The following is an 18,743-nucleotide window of genomic DNA, read 5'->3' as shown; positions in this document are numbered from 1 at the left end:
AAACAATCCAAAAAATCTTATCTACAGACCTTTTTAGGAGAACACAGCTTAGATTTTCTGATGTCTCCACAGGAAGTCCAGTTTGGTTCTACATGCAAGTGGCTCCCATCAGGAACGAGAACGACAAGGTGGTCTTGTTCCTCTGCACTTTTAAGGACATTACGCTCTTCAAGCAGCCTATTGAAGATGAAACCACTAAAGGTGAGTGTTTCACTGCGGCAGGCAGGTGCTGTTACTACGAGGAGCTTCTCAAAAGCATCTTCCCACAAACGACACACTGTTTTTTTTTTTAAGATTATTTTTGAGTTATGTGTGTTTTATTATTAGATAATTCACAGTAGAATTTTAAAAGGATGAAGACATGATGTGGGACCACAGGTCTTTGACGGATGTTCTGAGTACATGATGTGCAGCTTAGTGTACCGTGCCACCTAAGGAGATGATTTTCATGGTGTCTTTTTTAGTGCACAGTAAAGATTTACAGGAGAGGAGCAGTAACGGGGGATGACATATGACAAAATTTGTGAGTGGGAACCAAATGAGTACATGGCTGCATAATGTAATGCCAGTTGGCATCTGACGGGACGTAAAATTATGTTTCATCCTCCTCCACCAAACTCTTGTTCTTCTATCGTTGTCTCCCTCCCTGATGTTTTCAGTCTCTGGCTTTTTATTCTCCCCCTCCTTCTTTGTGTACTCTGTAATTTTTCTGGCCTGTTCTCCTCACTCTGTTTGATGTTATTCTCAGTCTTCACCTTTACCTTCCTCTCTGTCTTCATTTTCTCCTCTTGTTTTTTTCATCATCTTCTCCCTCTAGTTGTAGCTGTACTTTGGCATGCCAAAGTGCTAACATAGATAAGAAAGTATAACTGTGCAGAGCTACCAACATGGCTGTAGACTCAGACACACCAAACTAACATGGAAGAACTAGTGGTGACTGAGGTTGACTGTTGCATCGTGTCACGTCACCTTAGCCTTGGCCTAAAAGTTGCCCTAGAAGACACTGCAAAAACTACAGCCAACAGGCGTTAAGCTTGTACGTTCTGCACCTGCATAAGAGGAAATAACTCTTCATACCAGCAGGAGGCAGTACCCTGTATTTTTCATTTAAATGAGAAACTAGAGGACACACGGGATGAATGGTTAAGTTTTAATAACCATCATGGTTTTGACTCAACATTCACACAGGAATCAAACACCAGGCTCCCAGGTGAAAGTCCAGGGTTTGTTGGACCCATCCACCACCCTCCTGCTGGCCCTATAGGGTCCTTCCAACTATTTCCTCTGGCAGCGTTATCATACTGCTATGAAAAGTAGGTTTTAGGGGTGGTATTGTGTGCTAAAATCACTGACAAAGTGGCATTATTTGATGACTTTGGAATGAGAAGGGTCTGACAAAACCCAGTGTTGAAAGACCAAACGATATTAACTGTGCGCTGGGGAACAATAACACAAACCATTACAAGAGCTAAATGGCTAAAAATATAATATTATTAATAATAATAATAATAATAATAATGTTTTACCTAAAATAACAAGTTTATTTCAATCTCATACCTGTCTTGATTTTAGTTGTTTTTTTGCTTTCCTCACTTCCTTATCTCTTCTTGTCACTGAGCTGAAATGCCAATCAGAGTGATTTCTCTCAACAACAACGGGCTCTGCAGACTTTGCCGGGGATTCAGCATGCCGAATCAGACGAAAAATCACTGACAAGGCTGACTGGACTTGACTAGTGTCAACAGTGTGGGATATACAGCAAAAACAACAACGACAGACGCTCACTGACAACGCAACATTGACCAACAGCCGACAGTCGGTCTGGTGTGTCAGGGCCCTTAGCCTCGTGCCTCAGTGGCTTTCCTCACCCTCTTTATCTTCTCTTCTCTCAGCTTATTTTTCCTTTACATTCCTCTCTTGTCCTCCACCTCCTGTTTTATTTAGTGCATGCTCCTCTGGTTTTCTGTCTTCTTCTCTCACTCATTTTCCTCCTCCCTGATATTTTCATGCTCTGACTTTGTATCATCCCGTCCTTCTTTTTTCTTCTATTCTTGTTGGAACTCTTTACACTCCTGTCCTCAGTGCTCTTTATCTGCTCCTTTATCTTTTAATTTGTCTCACTTGTTGTCCTCCTCTCCCTCCTTCTTTCTAACCCCTTTTCTCTTTCTTCCTCCTTGTGCCCCTTCATCTTTTCCTCTTCCTCCTCCTTCTCACCCTTCTTCCTCTCCTGTCCTTTCTTTCCCACTGAGAAGTCTCTGAACATTTTTCCTCGCTGCAAATCTTTTTTTACTACACTCTTTATTTCATTCCAAGCCACAGCTGGATAAAAAAGAGCGAGTCAAGTCTTGTTTCCCTGCGATGTGGGAACGTCTCGAGCTGTCAGGTTGCGTTTGAGGAGGCTGGGATGCTGTCAGGAATCACAGGAGATGTGGGTGGCGGTGCTGTCCTCTGCACCCTGACTGATGCACAGTGTCAGCTTCTTGCCCCGGGAGTTGTTGTTGGCGCTGCTGAGCGGGTGTCTTTGCCCTTTGACAAGGATCCCTCACCCTTCACCCTTCCCCCCTTTCACGCACACACAAACAGTATGTAAACACGCGTGCTCACACGCAGTGAATTACCCCCCTCCATCGCCCCTGCTGCAGAGACCTGCTCAGAGTTGTTGTGCAGTTTGTTTATTCATTTATCATGTGTGCTCGCCGATACGTAAACAACATGGGCTCAACATGCACTTAGAGCTTGAGTGGACCTAACATTGTCACATCAGTGTGTTGACGTCTTTTTCAGTTAGCTGCTGCTTCTGCTGATGATGTGACAAACTTCAGATTTTCTTCTGTGATCCTCTGTGATTTGAAAAAACTACCAGAGGTCTGTCAGCCACAGTTAAGTCAAAGTAACAGCACAAAAGCCACTCCATGACCTTAAAGGTGCCTATATAAATTATCTAAAGGCTATGGTGCAAGGGCCTTTCAGGCCTGTTCAACTCCACTTTTGCAAGTTAAAGGGAGCATAATCTGAGTGCAAAGTGAGTTGCAAGGGGCAGAGGGGTTGTGGTTGGGTTGGGTTGGGTTAGTATTTAGTTAATCATAGGTGTGTTTTGGGTGTGCTAGAGTGTCCCTTTTTTTTTTTTTTAAAGCTAGGCGCACCTGTAGTTGATGCTTTTTACATCAGCATATTCAGCAAATGCATCATTTTGCCGAGGGTAAAACAATAGGAGCAGTAATGTCGGTGCGGGAATTATTGTGGGATATTTCACTGCAGTTATAAACGTGACCAAGGAAACTTTACTTTTAGCTCCTAAAATAATCAGTGAAGTTAAGCTGCTCTTTGTGTGTAAATGTGCATAACATCTCTCTTAATGGGGAGTCAGACAGCAGCTCTGCTCTGCTCTCTGCTACGTTTACATTTTACTGCATGTCCTTTTATATCTTTCCTTATTAATGAGTCCATATCTCCCCCCTATTATAACACAGAAACCAATTCTGTGAGAAACACTGAAATAAATCAGAAATATTACTTCGTAAGCTTGCAACAAAACACGTTGCATTCTTTCTTTTGGAATTACACGCTTTCACCTGTGTAATGTCACTATCTGAGGCTTACTTACCTTTTAGGCAGCAAATACATGCAGTCCAGTTGTTGTTTTCTTGGCAGTGAGCATCCACAAATTTGGGGAGGCTTCTGAAGAGGTTTTGAGATCCATTATCAGCAGGATTTCTCAAGAGTCACAGATTCTCAGTGGCACAGTTGCTTTCTGTTGCCTCAAAATAGGAAAACCCTAGCAATGCACCTGACCGCACCTTATTTTAAGAACTACATGCCCATGGCTGCACAGATGAGTGCAGGCACATTTGCTACTTACACAATGTGGGCGCTGGGCATAAAAATGGCAACTGCATCGCTCTAAAACTGACTATGAGTGTTGCACTCTGCTCAAGGTGTAAGATAAGGTCCCAGATGTCTTGCAAATTCCCCTACATAAGCCTTATTTCTGCAACCAGTCATTTTGTGGTCAGTTTAAAAGGTCTTATCAATTCTCAGTGTGGCCCCTGATTCTTTTATTGTGAAATTCTCAGACAGTCTGAAATGAAATAGTGGTGAAAATGAAATATATACTGAGCTGTTAAACAGATGGCTCTTTATTGTTGTCATATACCCAGTAATGGAGAGACCTCTTAAAACGAAATCACGTTGGCAACAAGGCTGGTCTTTGCTGTTTGGGGTTTGACTGACATGCTACCTGTTATGTTGAATACACTCTGGTGTATGTCAGTACAGTACGGCTTTTTAGGGGCCGCAGTAAGGATGCATCGTTCGCCTGCTGTGTCACAGACCAGCGTATTGTGGGCTGCCGTTTAAACCACCCAGTGATCGGAGGGGTGGGAGAGGCTGCGTGGAAGGGAGATTTACTGCTGCAGGCACTGGCAGCTGAGTTCGCTCGTGCTGCAAACTTTCCTCTCAGCTTCTTCTCCGGCTGCTCCGCCGGCTCAGCACGCCACAGCACGTCAGCATCAGCTGAGTGGGAGAGAGATCTGCTAAAGATCTCAATCCTTGGCTTGAAATAGATTTTAAAAGTATGAAATGCACCCTGTGACCCTGTGTTCACGCCCCTGTTTTGCCCGAAAATTACTGATAATTTTACTATTCTTAATGTGCTTGGCATTCTGCACGGCTGTAAGCACGTTTATAGGTTTGCACGTGGAGTGAGTCAACGGGCAGTTTTCATCATAAAGAGGATACGCTAAATCGTTTCCATCATCTTTCCTTGATTCAGATTTGACGGGAGCCTTTATTGATTTCAGAACATTTTAGATTGAATAAAATTTGTTGTGTGCATGCTAGAAGGAAAACAAAGAGGAGCAAAGCCAAACATGTGGCAGGAGCAAACGTGTGAATTGGAGCATTGCGGCAAATGAAAAACTGTTGATGAACATCATGTTGTTGTTTCCTTTCAGAGTGGCAGTGTCAACAGTTTGCTTTGTCAGCACCTGTAAAAGCTTCACAGATGGCAGTTGCCTCAGCCTCAGGCGAAACATCATTTCATGTCGACAGCTGATCAGAATGAGTGACGAGTGCTGTTGGAAAAACACCGGTGCCTCAGGCTTCGAGCCCAAAATATTTAACTTGCAAAATCTATGATTTTACTCAGTAGAGTTGTAGTTCAAAGATTGTTCCACACTGTATACACCAGAAAACTACTGAGTAGTTTTATGATGGAAGTCTTGAACCTGGTTATTGAGGATTAGATAGATTAGAAAATGATTTTGCCCTATTATTTTGCCACTTGAGCAGGCTGCAGGCCAGTGTTGCCCCCCAGAATTAGACCAACACTTAAGCTAGTCTTGGCACTTGGTTCATAGATCACTAGTTCACCCACCAGGGGGCTGTTTTATCACATTTTCAAGACAAATTTAGCAGCTTGCACCAATCAAAACAAACGCCCACACTTGCAACCCATTCAGCATCATGTGAGAGCCTCCTAGACTCATTCTGCATTTTTGAAATTTGATGCTGCTATAATTTGCTTGCAAATCAAATGTAAAATGGGCCTCTGGCTTGCTTGTTTTTTAGCCTGCTTTGGGCCAAGACATCTTTGGCTGCCTGTGACAGAACATTTCCATCAACAAGATGCATCAGACAGAGAGGCAGAAATTATTTGGTGAATGAATCTTTCCTTTTTGGCTTAAACCAAAAAACAGATCCATTGTCCAATTTAGTTCAAGTCCATCTAGGCTCCACTGTGACTTTTTACAATAGAAGTCATACTGAAAATTTCCCCCATTAAATCACACTCCACATTGGTAAGTTGTGGCTGGCCACCAACTAGAGGAAAAAAAATGATTTCATTTTCTGTGTATTCTCATCCCCTCACACGGAATACATTGCATTTTAAATGTTTTTTCCCGTGTTTAAAAAACTCTAATATTTGCACTAATTTTGTTGCAAAAAGGGGTATTAAATGGTAGCTACTGGTGATGCAACATAATATCATCACATCATCATTACCGGCAGATGGCATCAATCTGAAATGAACATTTCTGCCTAGAAGAAGGGGCTGATAAGGTGATATTTTAATTTCATGTCTTTAATTAGTTGAAATAGGTCTAATTTGCCCTGGTTGTGGTTACTGTCTGGGTAGGTTCAGAGGGAGCATCATATATGACTGCTAGGTTTGGATGGATTTTGCAGTTTTGTTGAAAATGCTTCATAAAAATAAATATGGCATGTTTTAGATGCAACCTTTGTTAAATGCATCTGGGCTGAAGCACTGATTGAGATCACGCAGGAACTCAGCCATCGTATCTTCGCCTGGTATCCTCCAGGTCAGAGGAACAACATGACCGAGGTAGTGAAAGGACGACTCAAAGAGATCTGCTGGATCTTTTAAGATCTTGATATGCAGAATGTCTCAAGGCAGCACTTCGGCCACCTGGTGTGCATTGAATAGCATGCATTTACAGTAGTTTTCTTATTTCACCCAGTGAACGTGTACATTTTGAAAAGCATTGTATTTTATGTCTGCCAGTGGGCCACTACGACGACAGACTTAATGTTCAATGCAATCATGTGGGAAAAATGTCTGCAGTTTTTGGTATTGGCAGCATTAATAGTCCAAAATGAATTGGAAAATACTGGCTTGTCTGCAAAAAATCAATACTGTGCAATCTTAGTAGCTACATTCCTCGTCACTGAATAAAATACTTGGCTAAGAATATTTTATCCCATATTGTATGTCAATGAATCAAAACAAATTGTACCAAACAGGTTCAAACGCAGCTTTAGATCCCAAACATCATTTTTGTTTAAAAAGAACAACACTGTTATCTCTCAGCAACACACTTGTAAATTAACATTTTGCATGCTGTGTTAATGTATCTGGACCTCACAGGTGTTGTGAAGTTAATTCAACCAAACATGTGTGCTCATGTGATAACCTCAGTGACACATTGAACTCTCTGACTCCCAAATATCCAAGCTTGATTTTTCCACTTCCACCCTGAACCACTAGATGTTAAAGAAAGCTGCTCAAAATGGGCAGTTTTTGCGTGCTGATCAGGTGTCCTACATGTGTCTGTCTGTCTCTTTGAGGACAATCCACTTTGTAAATTCAGTGCCAGCTGTCCTCGGTGTGGAACCACTGATCAAAATCTCATTTCAGAATTCACTTTGGTGGTGCGTGCACCAGATCTGCGTCCCTGTTATTTTTAGCACAGGCCTTTTCAATTTTTTTTTTCAAAATTTCCACTTACATTGTGCTCCAGTCTGATAAATCAGGCAGTGTTGCATTCCTGATGGGAACCGTAGCAGCAGCATTACTATCAATGGTCCTATTTACTCTGCAGTTTCACCTGGTGCTCTCTGTGAGGTTCTTTTGTCCTCCTGTGTCAGTATGTACAGTGGGAGCCTGTAGGCTGTCAGTATGTATTTACATGAGCGCCACCAAGACAAATTCCTCCATTTTTCTTCATGATGAAAGTGGCTCTGGCTTTACTTTTCAAGCCAATTGTTCGCTGTTATTTTCAAACACATCAGGGCATGGTACTGTATAATGCATGCACACAATTCAATGCAACCTCTGCTACTGTATAGGCAATATGGAGAAAGCACTTAAGACCTTTGCTTAAGTAAATGGAGCAATGCAGTGATGGATATATGCCAGTGCAAATAAAAGTCCTGCAGTCAAATTTCTGCTTCAGCAGAAGTGAACAAGCATTTGCAGTCAGCCTTTCTGCCTTAAAAATGAAGAAACAGCACTTCTACATTATATAAATGAAAAGTTGAATTTGCAGGCACAACAACAGATGCAGGGCTTTTACAAATAAATTTTCTTGGTCGGGTAATGTAATGTAACTTCTGTGAATTGCTTCTGTTACAGATGGGATTCAGGGAGTTTATTGGCTTCTCTGTTTGTTTTAGCCTGGACCAGATCAATATTTCAATGGTTTTATTACAGAGTAAAACAAGGTGAGCTACATGTATCAAGGCATGCTTGTTTAATACTTATACCTGAATTTATATATTTTTAAGTATTATAGACCTGCTGTGCCCAAGACACAGTTTGGGGTCTTTCTTTAGGCATCTTTTTCTACAAATTCGGAACAAACGTCCACTTTACTCCACCACACTGACTAAATGATGAAGAAGTAAGAATTGGGTGGTCAAAGGTGAACTTCTCTGTGACGTCATTTGTTTCACTCGTGTGAACAAGACATCTCCTGAAAACCTCGAGGGATTTCCTTCAAATTTAGCACAAACTGCCTTTTCGAGTCAAGGAGGAACTGATTAGAATTTGGTTATCAAAGGTCACTGTGACCTTGTTACAGTCTCATTGTCCTGAACACAAAATCTTAAGAAGGCCTTGAGGGAATTTCCTAAAATTTGTCAAAATGTTCATTTGAATTGGATGGGATATTTCAAGAACATCTGGAGGGATTTCCGCAAAATTTGGCACAAACACTCACTTTGAGTAAATGTTGATTAAATGTTGAACTGATTACCGATCGAATTCATGGATAGATTATGCAATAATTTGGTGAAGATTTTCAGTCATCCATGGTAGGGGAACTCTATGTGCTATATCGCAGACAACTGTTTCTTGAAAATGTTTTGCCTCTCATCCGTGCGGTGTCCTCAAAAAGTAAAGAAACTACTTGGATGAAAAGTGAATCATCCTCAAGAACCCCAAGCAAGTCCAGTTGCCTATGATATAGCACATAGAATATTTTACTCAGTGGACGCAATATGTGTTTCAACTTTTCTCTTGTTTAAATGTAAAATTCAAGTCTGTAAAATAACTAGTAACTACATCAGTCAGATAAAAGCTTTCGGGTAAAGAAAAATACCCTTTTTATGTGAAATTTAGCTCTGAAAACACTCAAAAGCTTCTCAAAATGTTAAGTCGTGTTAAGTTGCAGTAGTTTTGTTCTTAAGCATATCTCTTGAGAGCATGGAAACTTCCTCCCTCTCCCCATACATCTTATTTAAGAGACAGATATCTTCACAAAAAGCCCAGAGGCATCTAAAGCAATGCTTTCAGCAGCCAACAATATACTGTACAATATAAATTATGTTATACAAGATCTACTGCAGCAATTTTCCTCCAGGACAAAAACTGAAAAAAGCTCCACTTTGGGTAAGAGCACCTACACTTATTACCTACAGCGACATAGAGCCAATTTAATGTATTAGCATATAGAAAATCCCATAAAAGAAGTGCCTCTACAACCAAAGATGTATAGTAAGCTACACAAAAGCCAATACAGCAGTTTTCCTTGAGGGGAGTCGAGTGATTGCGACACGGAGTAACATATTCTGTTGATATTTATCCTATATGGGTCTCAGTGCAGCGCTGTGTGTGGTTTCTCTCACACTGCTGCACATAGGGGTGAATGGCTGAAATGAAAGGGCGGGTGTGTTCAGGCAGCTGGAGACCTGAGGGTTAAAAGCTATTTCAAAGTCCACTTTTTACTTGTAATGGTCCCTTCAAAGGGTCAGGTCGATCACGATGTGTGACTACTGTATGTGGTGTGCCTCTGTTGTGCTACTCTATGCCCTTTCAAACATTTGATTTTATTTTTAGAGCAGTACAGTAGGAGAACCCGTCCTCTGAAAACTGCTTGCCAGAAAATGACCACTACTGGACAGGCCTTTATTATTTTGGAAAGACAGACACTGAACAAGCAATAATGGTTTTTATATGATAATAAATTCTGGAGCGCAGATTTTGGTGATAAACAGTAATGGATGAAGCACAACTTTGGCTCAAACAGTAATTTTTCATAATGCTTGCTATGCATTCCCAATGCATTTATAATTAGCTTTAAGCAAGTAGCCCTTTTCAAAAACAGTATGATAAAATGCTTATAGGCCAGCAAAATATGAGTGTATTAATCACTGGCTTAAAGATGACAAATAAAAAGGTCACATGCAAGCTAAAATTACAAGAAAAATAGACTAAAATACAGGAATATTGTTCAGGAACACAATATATAACTGAGTATATACAGGTTCTGATCCAGAAGGCAACAATGTTACACTGAAATATAACGTATCTGTCTTTATAAAGCTTCAACACTTTGAATCCAGAACAAATTGGCCTGATTTCTTTCAAAAATATAAGAGGACAGAAAGCAACTTAACAAGATGTCACCAAAAATCAGCAAGATGTTAATAAAAGTTAAAAGGAAGTTATCTGGAAATCAACAAAGAAAAGGAAAAGAAAGAAAAAAAAAGGAAATTAAAAGAAAAAAAATCAAGCAAATAACCTGCAAAATGCTAAAATCATAATAAAATAATTACTAAATAGAAAATGTATATCGTTTTCCATTTTGTTTTTTCTAGTTTTGGGCAATTTTCTTATAATTCTCTTTTTTTTCAGGTCATTTTTCTTGTCAACGTCACTAATCTCTTGCAATTTGTGAGACATTTCTTGACAAGTTGTCCATTGCCTTTTCTCCCCATTTTTTAAAAGAAGTCAACCAATTTGCTGAGAGTTCAAATGTTTAAATGCTTATGAAAGGCATTTGAAGGCAGCCCAAAAACCTGATGCTGATCCAGGTTTCAAAGGCTTCAGCAAGCTTCTTAATTTTAATTCCATCAGCAGCTCTGAATGACAGAGCGGTGAGTGTGTCTGCTCACAGACGATCTAGTGTTATTTTGACTGGCATTATCCTGCCATATGTGTCTTTACTTGATGGCAGCTGAGTATTTACTGACAGCTCACGACATTGGGTAGTTGATAATAAGTTGAAATCTTTCAGTAATACCATAAAGGAAATCGCATTTAAAGGACATCGTTTTAATTGCATTTAGAGCTTAGAGGCAGAACGCAACGCAATCATTTCAAGTGACATCTGATATTTTCATTATATTTTAATTATACTTCGCAACTTACTTAAAGTTTGTCATTATTATAAAAAAATAGAAAACTGCCAAAGAGTTATAGTAAAAAAGAGGTTTTTAATACTGCTGCCGCAAATGCCATTAATGGCTCAACTACTTTTATGCCAAAACTGACTCCACAGCTGTTTCCCCACACCAGTCATTCATCACACCTCTTCTATAAACATCTACAGTTAATCTCTCATTTTTAATATTTCAAATGTTTTTAACCTCTTCTTCATTTTCTTTTCCTTTTTTTGTTCCTTCTTGTCCTTGGCCTTATTTGTCTTCTTGTTCTTTCCGCTTGTTCTCCTTGTTTTTGTTCTTTATCGTCATCTTCTACTTCTGTGGTTTTTTCTTCTTCTACGTCCACCAGATTAAAACTGTGATTGTGACGTAAACACCACTTAAAGTTATTCAGTATGAGTTTATATAACTGGTGTAGCGTGAACCTTTTGACAGGTAGATCTGCACCCAAATTGATCCTTCTTTGACATTAAGCTGAACACTACTTTATGTAATTCATTGACTAGATAAGTTTCTTAAAGCCCAAATAAATGCCTAAATGCCCAAATGTACAGCGGAAATAAACATATTTACAGCCTGGTAAAAAGAAAACATTTTTGGTCTCTTTAGCTAATTTTAGCAGTCATGACAACTGTACAAGGGGTGTTTATTGTTTTACTTTTACTAGTAACTTACCTGCATGGATTTTATTAAGTCCCCAAGTTATGTATATTTAAAGGCGCAGCCTCATGAGCGACAGGCTGTCTGCCGATATTGTCCTCGGCTTCTCAGCCAGCCAGATAAGAGGTAAACGCACTAACCTCACTGTGACATGGCTCGAATGAATTGTCCATGGTTTGAAGATCAAATTGTACCCACAGACAGCAGCTCTCCCCCCTCAGCTCTCATATTCACAAGACAAACATATGCTAAATGTGTAGTTCTTGTGATATTGATCCCCTCAAGGAGAAATTCTCCTTCATCTCCTGCCTCTACACGAAGGTCAGAGTACATCAAACACCCTGCAGCTGGTGGAGATTCAGTCATGTTCAAGGACACTTTCTGCAGGGTGTTTGCCATGAAACCAGGGTTTGAGCTGCGTTCACATCACGCTTGGTTTATTGTAAATATAGACCACCAACTGGGAAAAACAGATCTTAACAGGCCTCTTGTGGCAAGTACAAATGGAAGCTGTGGGAATATTTTGCAACTCCAGTATGTCCCCATTGGAGTTGTGAACTGGGGAACCGTATCAACAGTGGGTGCTGATTGTGTGCAGCTGACATGCATCCTCAAATCTTGTTAAGTTGTGATGAATGTGATCTAAGCTGGGTTTCATGTCTCACTCCTGCAGGATGGACCAAGTTTGCACGGCTGACACGGGCGCTCACCAACAACCGCAACCAGCTGCCGAAGCTGACACCCATAGACAAACATGAAGTCAGCCATAAACAGTCCAGACTGGCCGAGGTGAGCACGTGCAGACTTACACACACTGTACATGCTTAGTCGTATACACTTCATACATGATATCAAGGTCATTCTGTTCTTTGCTGTAGTGCTGAAGCAGTCTTCAAGATATATTACAGCCTCTGGAAACGTGGCTTTAAATAGTAAGAAAGCACTTATTATGTCAATGCTGAGTGTCTCATTAAGTTTCTACAGAAATCTGAGTGAAAGTAAATGTTCCCAAATATTAGAAAACAGCTCATTTTTAGGGTGTGTGGGTGTGGCAGATCACGTTTTGATTTGTTAACTGTCTCGTCTCCATGACAACCATGGAGCAAAGCAGAGTCCCCGTGGTGCGGCCCAATCTGTTCCAGCCCTCTGACTCTGGCTGCGTTCGTAAATCTGACGCTCTACACTAAAAAGAGAGAGCCGTTGTTCAAAGCCACGGAGCAATCAGTTTTTCCATGAATTCACAAACAGTTAAGATTATTACACATGCCCTCTGTCTGGCACTTTGCTGCTTTGCCTCCCCACACAGAGTGCCCAGAGTGCGCTGTGACACTCCCAGAGTGCCGCGCTCTGGACGCCCAGTTTGTGCCAGAGTGCGCTCCCGCAATCAGAATGAGTCCAAACGCACCCCGTAAACTTTCAGAATCAGAAGATTTTCAAAGTAACACGTGTCCCTGTCATAGAATGGCGAGTTTACAAGATGCTTTGTTCTTGATATTACTTTAGACACAGTTAGCATAATGTAGCACATGCGACACAAGCTGAGATGCAAACATTTGTTATCGAAACTATGACTGCAATGATAAGTCACGACAGTGTAGGGTTAGCTTACTCTAGTGCCATGTTATTAACTTTATTCTTATTTTATTTCTTTCCCATTTGCCACATTCTAACGTTGATTTGTTTAACACTGGCAAAAACCAGGTAACACACACAAACACTGTGTGCTGCACATATAACGTTACATTACCACGTCTTTTTATATGCATGTAAAACCCTACATTATATATTAAGAACCTTATTTATGTGGTTTTGGTTCCCAGAGGCTTTAAAAAACATGCATGCATGCATGTTTAATTTTTGTGAAAAAAAAGTATTATTGATAGCTGTAGTCCTGATGTCACTTCCTGTCTAGCCACTGAATGATTAGCTGCTTAATCTCAGTCTCCCATTGAGCACAAGTTTCATTTGCCTCTCCGAAAAGGTAAGAAGTAATCCTGGAGGTGACAAACATTTTACCAAAATTGTGCTTTTTTATTAAATGGGTACAAAAAAACAAAATAAATATTGATCTTAAGGAAAAGCCTCTTCAATACGCTAAAAAACTCAACAGCTAATCTGGGAGTTAGTGCTGCTGCAGGCCTGCACACACACAGCAAATACACCACTGTAGCAGCTCACTGCTCTTATCATTATTTCTGCACAGATAAATCCTCATGTAAAACATTAAATGCTGCATTCAAAATATTTACTAATGCCAAGTTAAGGCAGCCACACAGATGCATGCATTAATAAACGGACACAGCCATGCAGGCACATTGTGCTCTGTCACACACAACCACGCCCTCAGTGCATCCATCCTACTCTGCCCTCCCTCCACTCACACGCACATGCCAACTTCCCTGGAACTGCAGATGTTTGACACAGCGAGCGGTGCTTTCTCTTCCCGGGAGCGCTGCGCTCCTGTGGACTGCGGGTGTCATTAATATTTCATGGTGGGCGTGGCGACAGAAGCAGGGTGCTGTGGGCACTCTGAATGATTGTGACTGCTGCTGGAAATTTAGAAAATGGATTTCGGGGTAGGGAGAAGATGGCTCGTGTTTTTCTTTTTGTGCCAGAGTGCACCCACCTGTTTTATTCATGAAGGTTTGAGTGAGGTGTATCGCCTTAATCAGAATCTGTTTGAGTTTCATTCCTGCTTAGCACATGAGGCGAGAAGCGGTGTGCATTTTTAGCAAAAATGTTACTTCCAGGGCTGTTTAAAGGGGATGAGTGATGAGAGGATGGAAAGTCAAAAAGGGGAGGAAGGGGGAGGATGAAATGGAAAGGCAGGAGAGATGCAGCGAAATGAGAGAGCAGGGGTAAAAAATCAAAGGGCAAAGAGGGGTCGGTGAATAAGAGAGGAAAGGGGAAGTAATGAATTAAATAAGGAAGTAAGATAAAATTATGTAGGGGGGAGGGAAGCGACGAGGAACAGGAGGGATGCAAACAGATGGATGTAATAAGGAAGGAAGGAAGGCAGAGTGGAAGGAGGGAAAGACGGGAGTGGTAACCTGCTGGAACTTGAGACTTCAAACATTTACTAGAAAGTCTGCATACAAACTGGAGGTTTGAGGTTTGGACGAAGTATTTGGGGGTGTGTGTAATGACAGATGTCCCATACTCAGGACTAAAAATCAAAATATCTTAGTTTCTGATGCCTCAATTTAGATAATTCATTTAAAAAGTCTGTCTTGTAGGTCCACCAACTTTATGGATATTCTTAAGGAGCAATATGTAAGATTTGAGAATAATTTTAGTTTAAAACATTCAAAAAATGAACCCTATCAACAGAGGCTGAAGGAGTAACACCTTTGATGTTATGTCCAAGATGTCTGAGTACTGTACCGCAGAGATATTCACTGCTAAGCAGCCAGGGACGGCCGTTCCTCCTGTAATAATACATCCTGGCCTGATGTTTTTTTTACTGCTTATAAATGATGATAAAGGTGGGGGTTATACTTTAATGTTAGATCCCTTTCCTGTCAAGTTAGTGACTTTGAATTCCATATAGACTTCTTATAGGATGGAGGTTAAAAATGGCAAAGATTCTCATTTTAAAAAATACAGTGCATTTGCAGTATAGGACTATATCCATTAAATTTGACTTTAGTCACGCTGAAAAGTGGACTTTGTCTGAGGTGAGGTGTTTATTTCGGTCTTCAGGCACTTCTGAGTTATTCAGCACAGAGTTTGGAAATAAATCTGTATTTCTCAGTTGTAAATATGACTTGGATATTGATGCGAAGAATATTTACCAAACAAAAACTCACTGTTATGATAACTCCACTATAATCACAGCTTAAAGTGGGATGTTCTGAGGCTTATGGGAAATATTGAGAGAGCCACACAACATGCTTTGGAGTGAGCCGTTCCAAAGTTGGATTTTTGGTGATCTGCATTATTATAAAAGTCAAGGCGATTAAGAATATATGTTTTTCTTACTTCTAGAACAGAAGGTGAAGTTTAATTTTGGCTCTTTGAAAGGGAAGGCATGTTGTGTAGGAAGGAGGGGAAGATTGGGGTGGGGAGGAGTTAGAGATAATAAGTTAGGAAAGGAAGGAGAAGAGAGGGAGGTTGTGTAAAGTAAAGAAGGACAGAAGGATGTAAGAGAAAGAAATGTGGAGGGAAGGAAGAGGAGAATGTAAAGACAAGAAAGCAGAGATGTTGGCAGGAAGGAGAAAAAGGCAAAATAAGTTACAAGCTAAAACTCAGCTTGGCGCTGGATGGGAGAGGGTTGCGTAACGTCCTGAGTGCGCTCAATAGATATCGCAGGTGATGCATATGCTCCGCAGCCTGAAAGGCACAGCTGGCGTCTTCTGTCGAGGACACTGTCGAGTGTCACATAAGCAGAGTTTTCTTCCCCCCACAATGCTGCTGGGCTGCTAATTGGCAGTCTAATTTTTGAACGGCGGCGCAGCTCTTGACCGCGGGCTGTTTAATTGGCAGCTCTGGTGATGAGGAGTAGATGAGATGCGGCTCCTCCGTTATGAAGTTGGCTCTTGATCCTCAGCTCTGCCGGCCCGCCCTGTTACTTAACATCACACTGAGTCCCACTGTGAGGATAAATGGGGCTAACTGAGGCTAACTCCTCAGACTGTGATGAAAATATACTGCTGTTTATTGGTATTTGTGGTTATAACTTTGTCATATTGATAGATTTACTCCCATTAATACTAGGCCTATTATAGTTAACTTCTGTAATTGTACTAGTGGTAGCATTAGAAGTGATGTAAGCAGTACTAAAGAAGTATGTGTGGTTGTGGCAACAGTGGTATGCAGCATTAGAAATGCAAGACGCTGTGGTGGCACCAAAGGAGCAGCAGTACAAGTGTGAAAGTGAGTGGCAGTAGTGCAATTACTATCACTCAACAGCAGTCCCACCTGATGTTGTTGTTATACGACAGTTTTACAAGCACCATTAATTTGTTAACAGCAATGACTGCATTTAAAGATGGATAACTCATCTCCACTTCCTCCCACTGTACAAAAATGAAGCCAAAATTTTGTGGATATGGCCGTGAATGCGTCATGAACATAACTGTTGTTATTTCATGAAGAAATAGAGCACTCTGTGGCTTTCGAACAACAGCTCTCTCATTTTAACTTAGAGCATCAGATTTCATTTATGAGTGCAGCCAGAGGGCTGGAACAGATAGGGCTGTATCACGCTTTGCTTCGTGGTTGTCGTGGAGACGATAGACAGTTGACAAAAGTATGATCCAAGGAGGTGTCGATCAAAACGTGATCTGCCACACCCACACAGTCTTGAGAAATGCTATTATCCTCAAAACGAGCTGCTTTGAACTGGGTTTTCTAATAATTGTGAACATTTATTTTTGATTTTTGTATATACTGTTTCAAGCCACGTTTCCAGAGGCTTTCAATGATTAGAAGTAGCATTAAGTACAAGTAGCAGTATTAGCAGTAGTCGTAGAAGTAGAAGTTGTAGTAGTAGCAGAAGTACAAATTCACGTAGTTATAGGAGATGTAGTAGCAATAGTGATAAACGAAATGGCATCAATACAAGTACTAACAGTGGCTACATCAGAAGTAGTTGTAGTAGTAGCAGTTTGTTGAGGTAGCCAGTATAAGTAGCAAAAAATAAATAAAAAAGTATTACAAATAATACTATAATTAGTATCGATACTGATAGTTAATGGGGCAGGATGTTTTTTTTAATTGTAGTTGTAGATTTAGCTGCTATATTGATTACAGTAGCAGCGATAGCTTCATTATTATCAGCATCATCAGTACTACTAGCAGTAGGCAGTAACTCGGTTGCAGAGGTGTGAATAACTGCAGTTGCACTAAAATGTATCCTCATTATTATAATTATTGTATAAGTAGTAATTGTGTAACAGCAATATCACCACTTGAACTAGTTATTAAAGTTGCATATAAAGTACCTCTCAGTATACTGTAGCTGTTTTAAATATATTTTAGTGTTGTTTTTCTTTTGAATAGCTGGAAGTGCTTAAATGAGTATGATTTATAATCATGTATAATGTATTTGGGGCTGCAGGAGATAGTACAGTTCATCTCTTTAGCAGCTGGATACAAACAGAATAATATGCAGTTTAGTGTAAAATGAGTTGAACGGCTGATGTGTGATCTGTGTGTGGCCTGCAGAGCAAATCAAAGTGCTGTGTGTTGGATTTAATGCAGTCTGTGTTATGCAGAGGAGGCCGAGCTCAGCAGGAGTTATCATCACTGCACTGCAAAGTGTAATGACCGGTTATTTTTTTTCTCTTTTCGGTCAACTCTTCGGTCCTTCTCATCTGATTTTCTGTTTGTCATTTCTGTCTCATTTCAAGCCAGATTTATTCATTATGCAGTTTTGTCACAGGGAGCTTTACGCAGCAACAGAAGAGACGAATGCAGATGAAAACAGAAGAGAAAAACATCTCAAATTTTAATATACTTTTCTGGCATCATTTTCCCCTCTCTCTACACACACACCTAACCACAGAAGGTAATAATGACTAGACAGAGAAATAAAGTAGGTTTTGGATTACTTTTTCCTTAATTGCTTTCATCTATTTTAGTAATTTAATCTCTTTCTTCTTTGTTTTTTCTTTTTCGTGTCTTGCCTTTTTTTTCAAAACACTTGAAAAGTGCACTTACATGCCAAAATTGTTTCTCAAGCTTCTGTTACAAATATAACTGACTATTAGAAATATAATTGACAGAATGAATCAAACTCTTCTCCATGTACATCACTGAAGTAAGTGTGAAAAAAATCAATAAATCAGTTTTGTTATCTCTGTATAGAGTGAAAACTGGGCAAGAAATCATGATAAATGAAACAAGATGAAATAGTTTAAATTGTTGAGTCTTGAAGATGAGTGAAAGCATTCGAAATAGAATTTGTTAAAAAAAAATGCTTTGTTTCTTGTTGAACATCTTTATATGTGTGAAATGTATACGTTTTTTAAAAGAAGATACAGGAATGGTCGGTTTGTTATAGACGACCTGGTGATAATTTATTTTTTAATTTAATTTTTTAAAGATGTTTATTTTATCTCTCCCCATCTTTGAAAACAGGAAAAATGTTTTTCTTTAATTTGTGAAAACAGGTGAAAAATAAATAGATATATTTTAAGAATAATTTGTAAAAAGTATCAGCTGTTTTCACATAT

General features: G+C 40.0%; 1 protein-coding gene across 1 annotated transcript in view; it reads left to right on the top strand.

Moving 5' to 3' along the window:
- The window catches only part of kcnh5b (potassium voltage-gated channel, subfamily H (eag-related), member 5b), a 158,104-nt gene that overhangs the window by 18,132 nt on the left and 121,229 nt on the right, over positions 1–18,743 (top strand). The window contains exons 4-5 of the mRNA XM_042500812.1: positions 73–201; positions 12,239–12,354. Of these exons, the coding sequence (XP_042356746.1) occupies positions 73–201; positions 12,239–12,354 (245 nt within the window). The remainder of the gene's footprint in view (positions 1–72; positions 202–12,238; positions 12,355–18,743) is intronic.

This window comes from Plectropomus leopardus, chromosome 14 (genome assembly GCF_008729295.1).
Source record: "Plectropomus leopardus isolate mb chromosome 14, YSFRI_Pleo_2.0, whole genome shotgun sequence".
NCBI classification, from domain to species: Eukaryota; Metazoa; Chordata; class Actinopteri; order Perciformes; family Serranidae; genus Plectropomus; species Plectropomus leopardus.
Note: the sequence above shows the minus strand (reverse complement) of the source record. Positions and strands in the feature narration are given on the sequence as shown.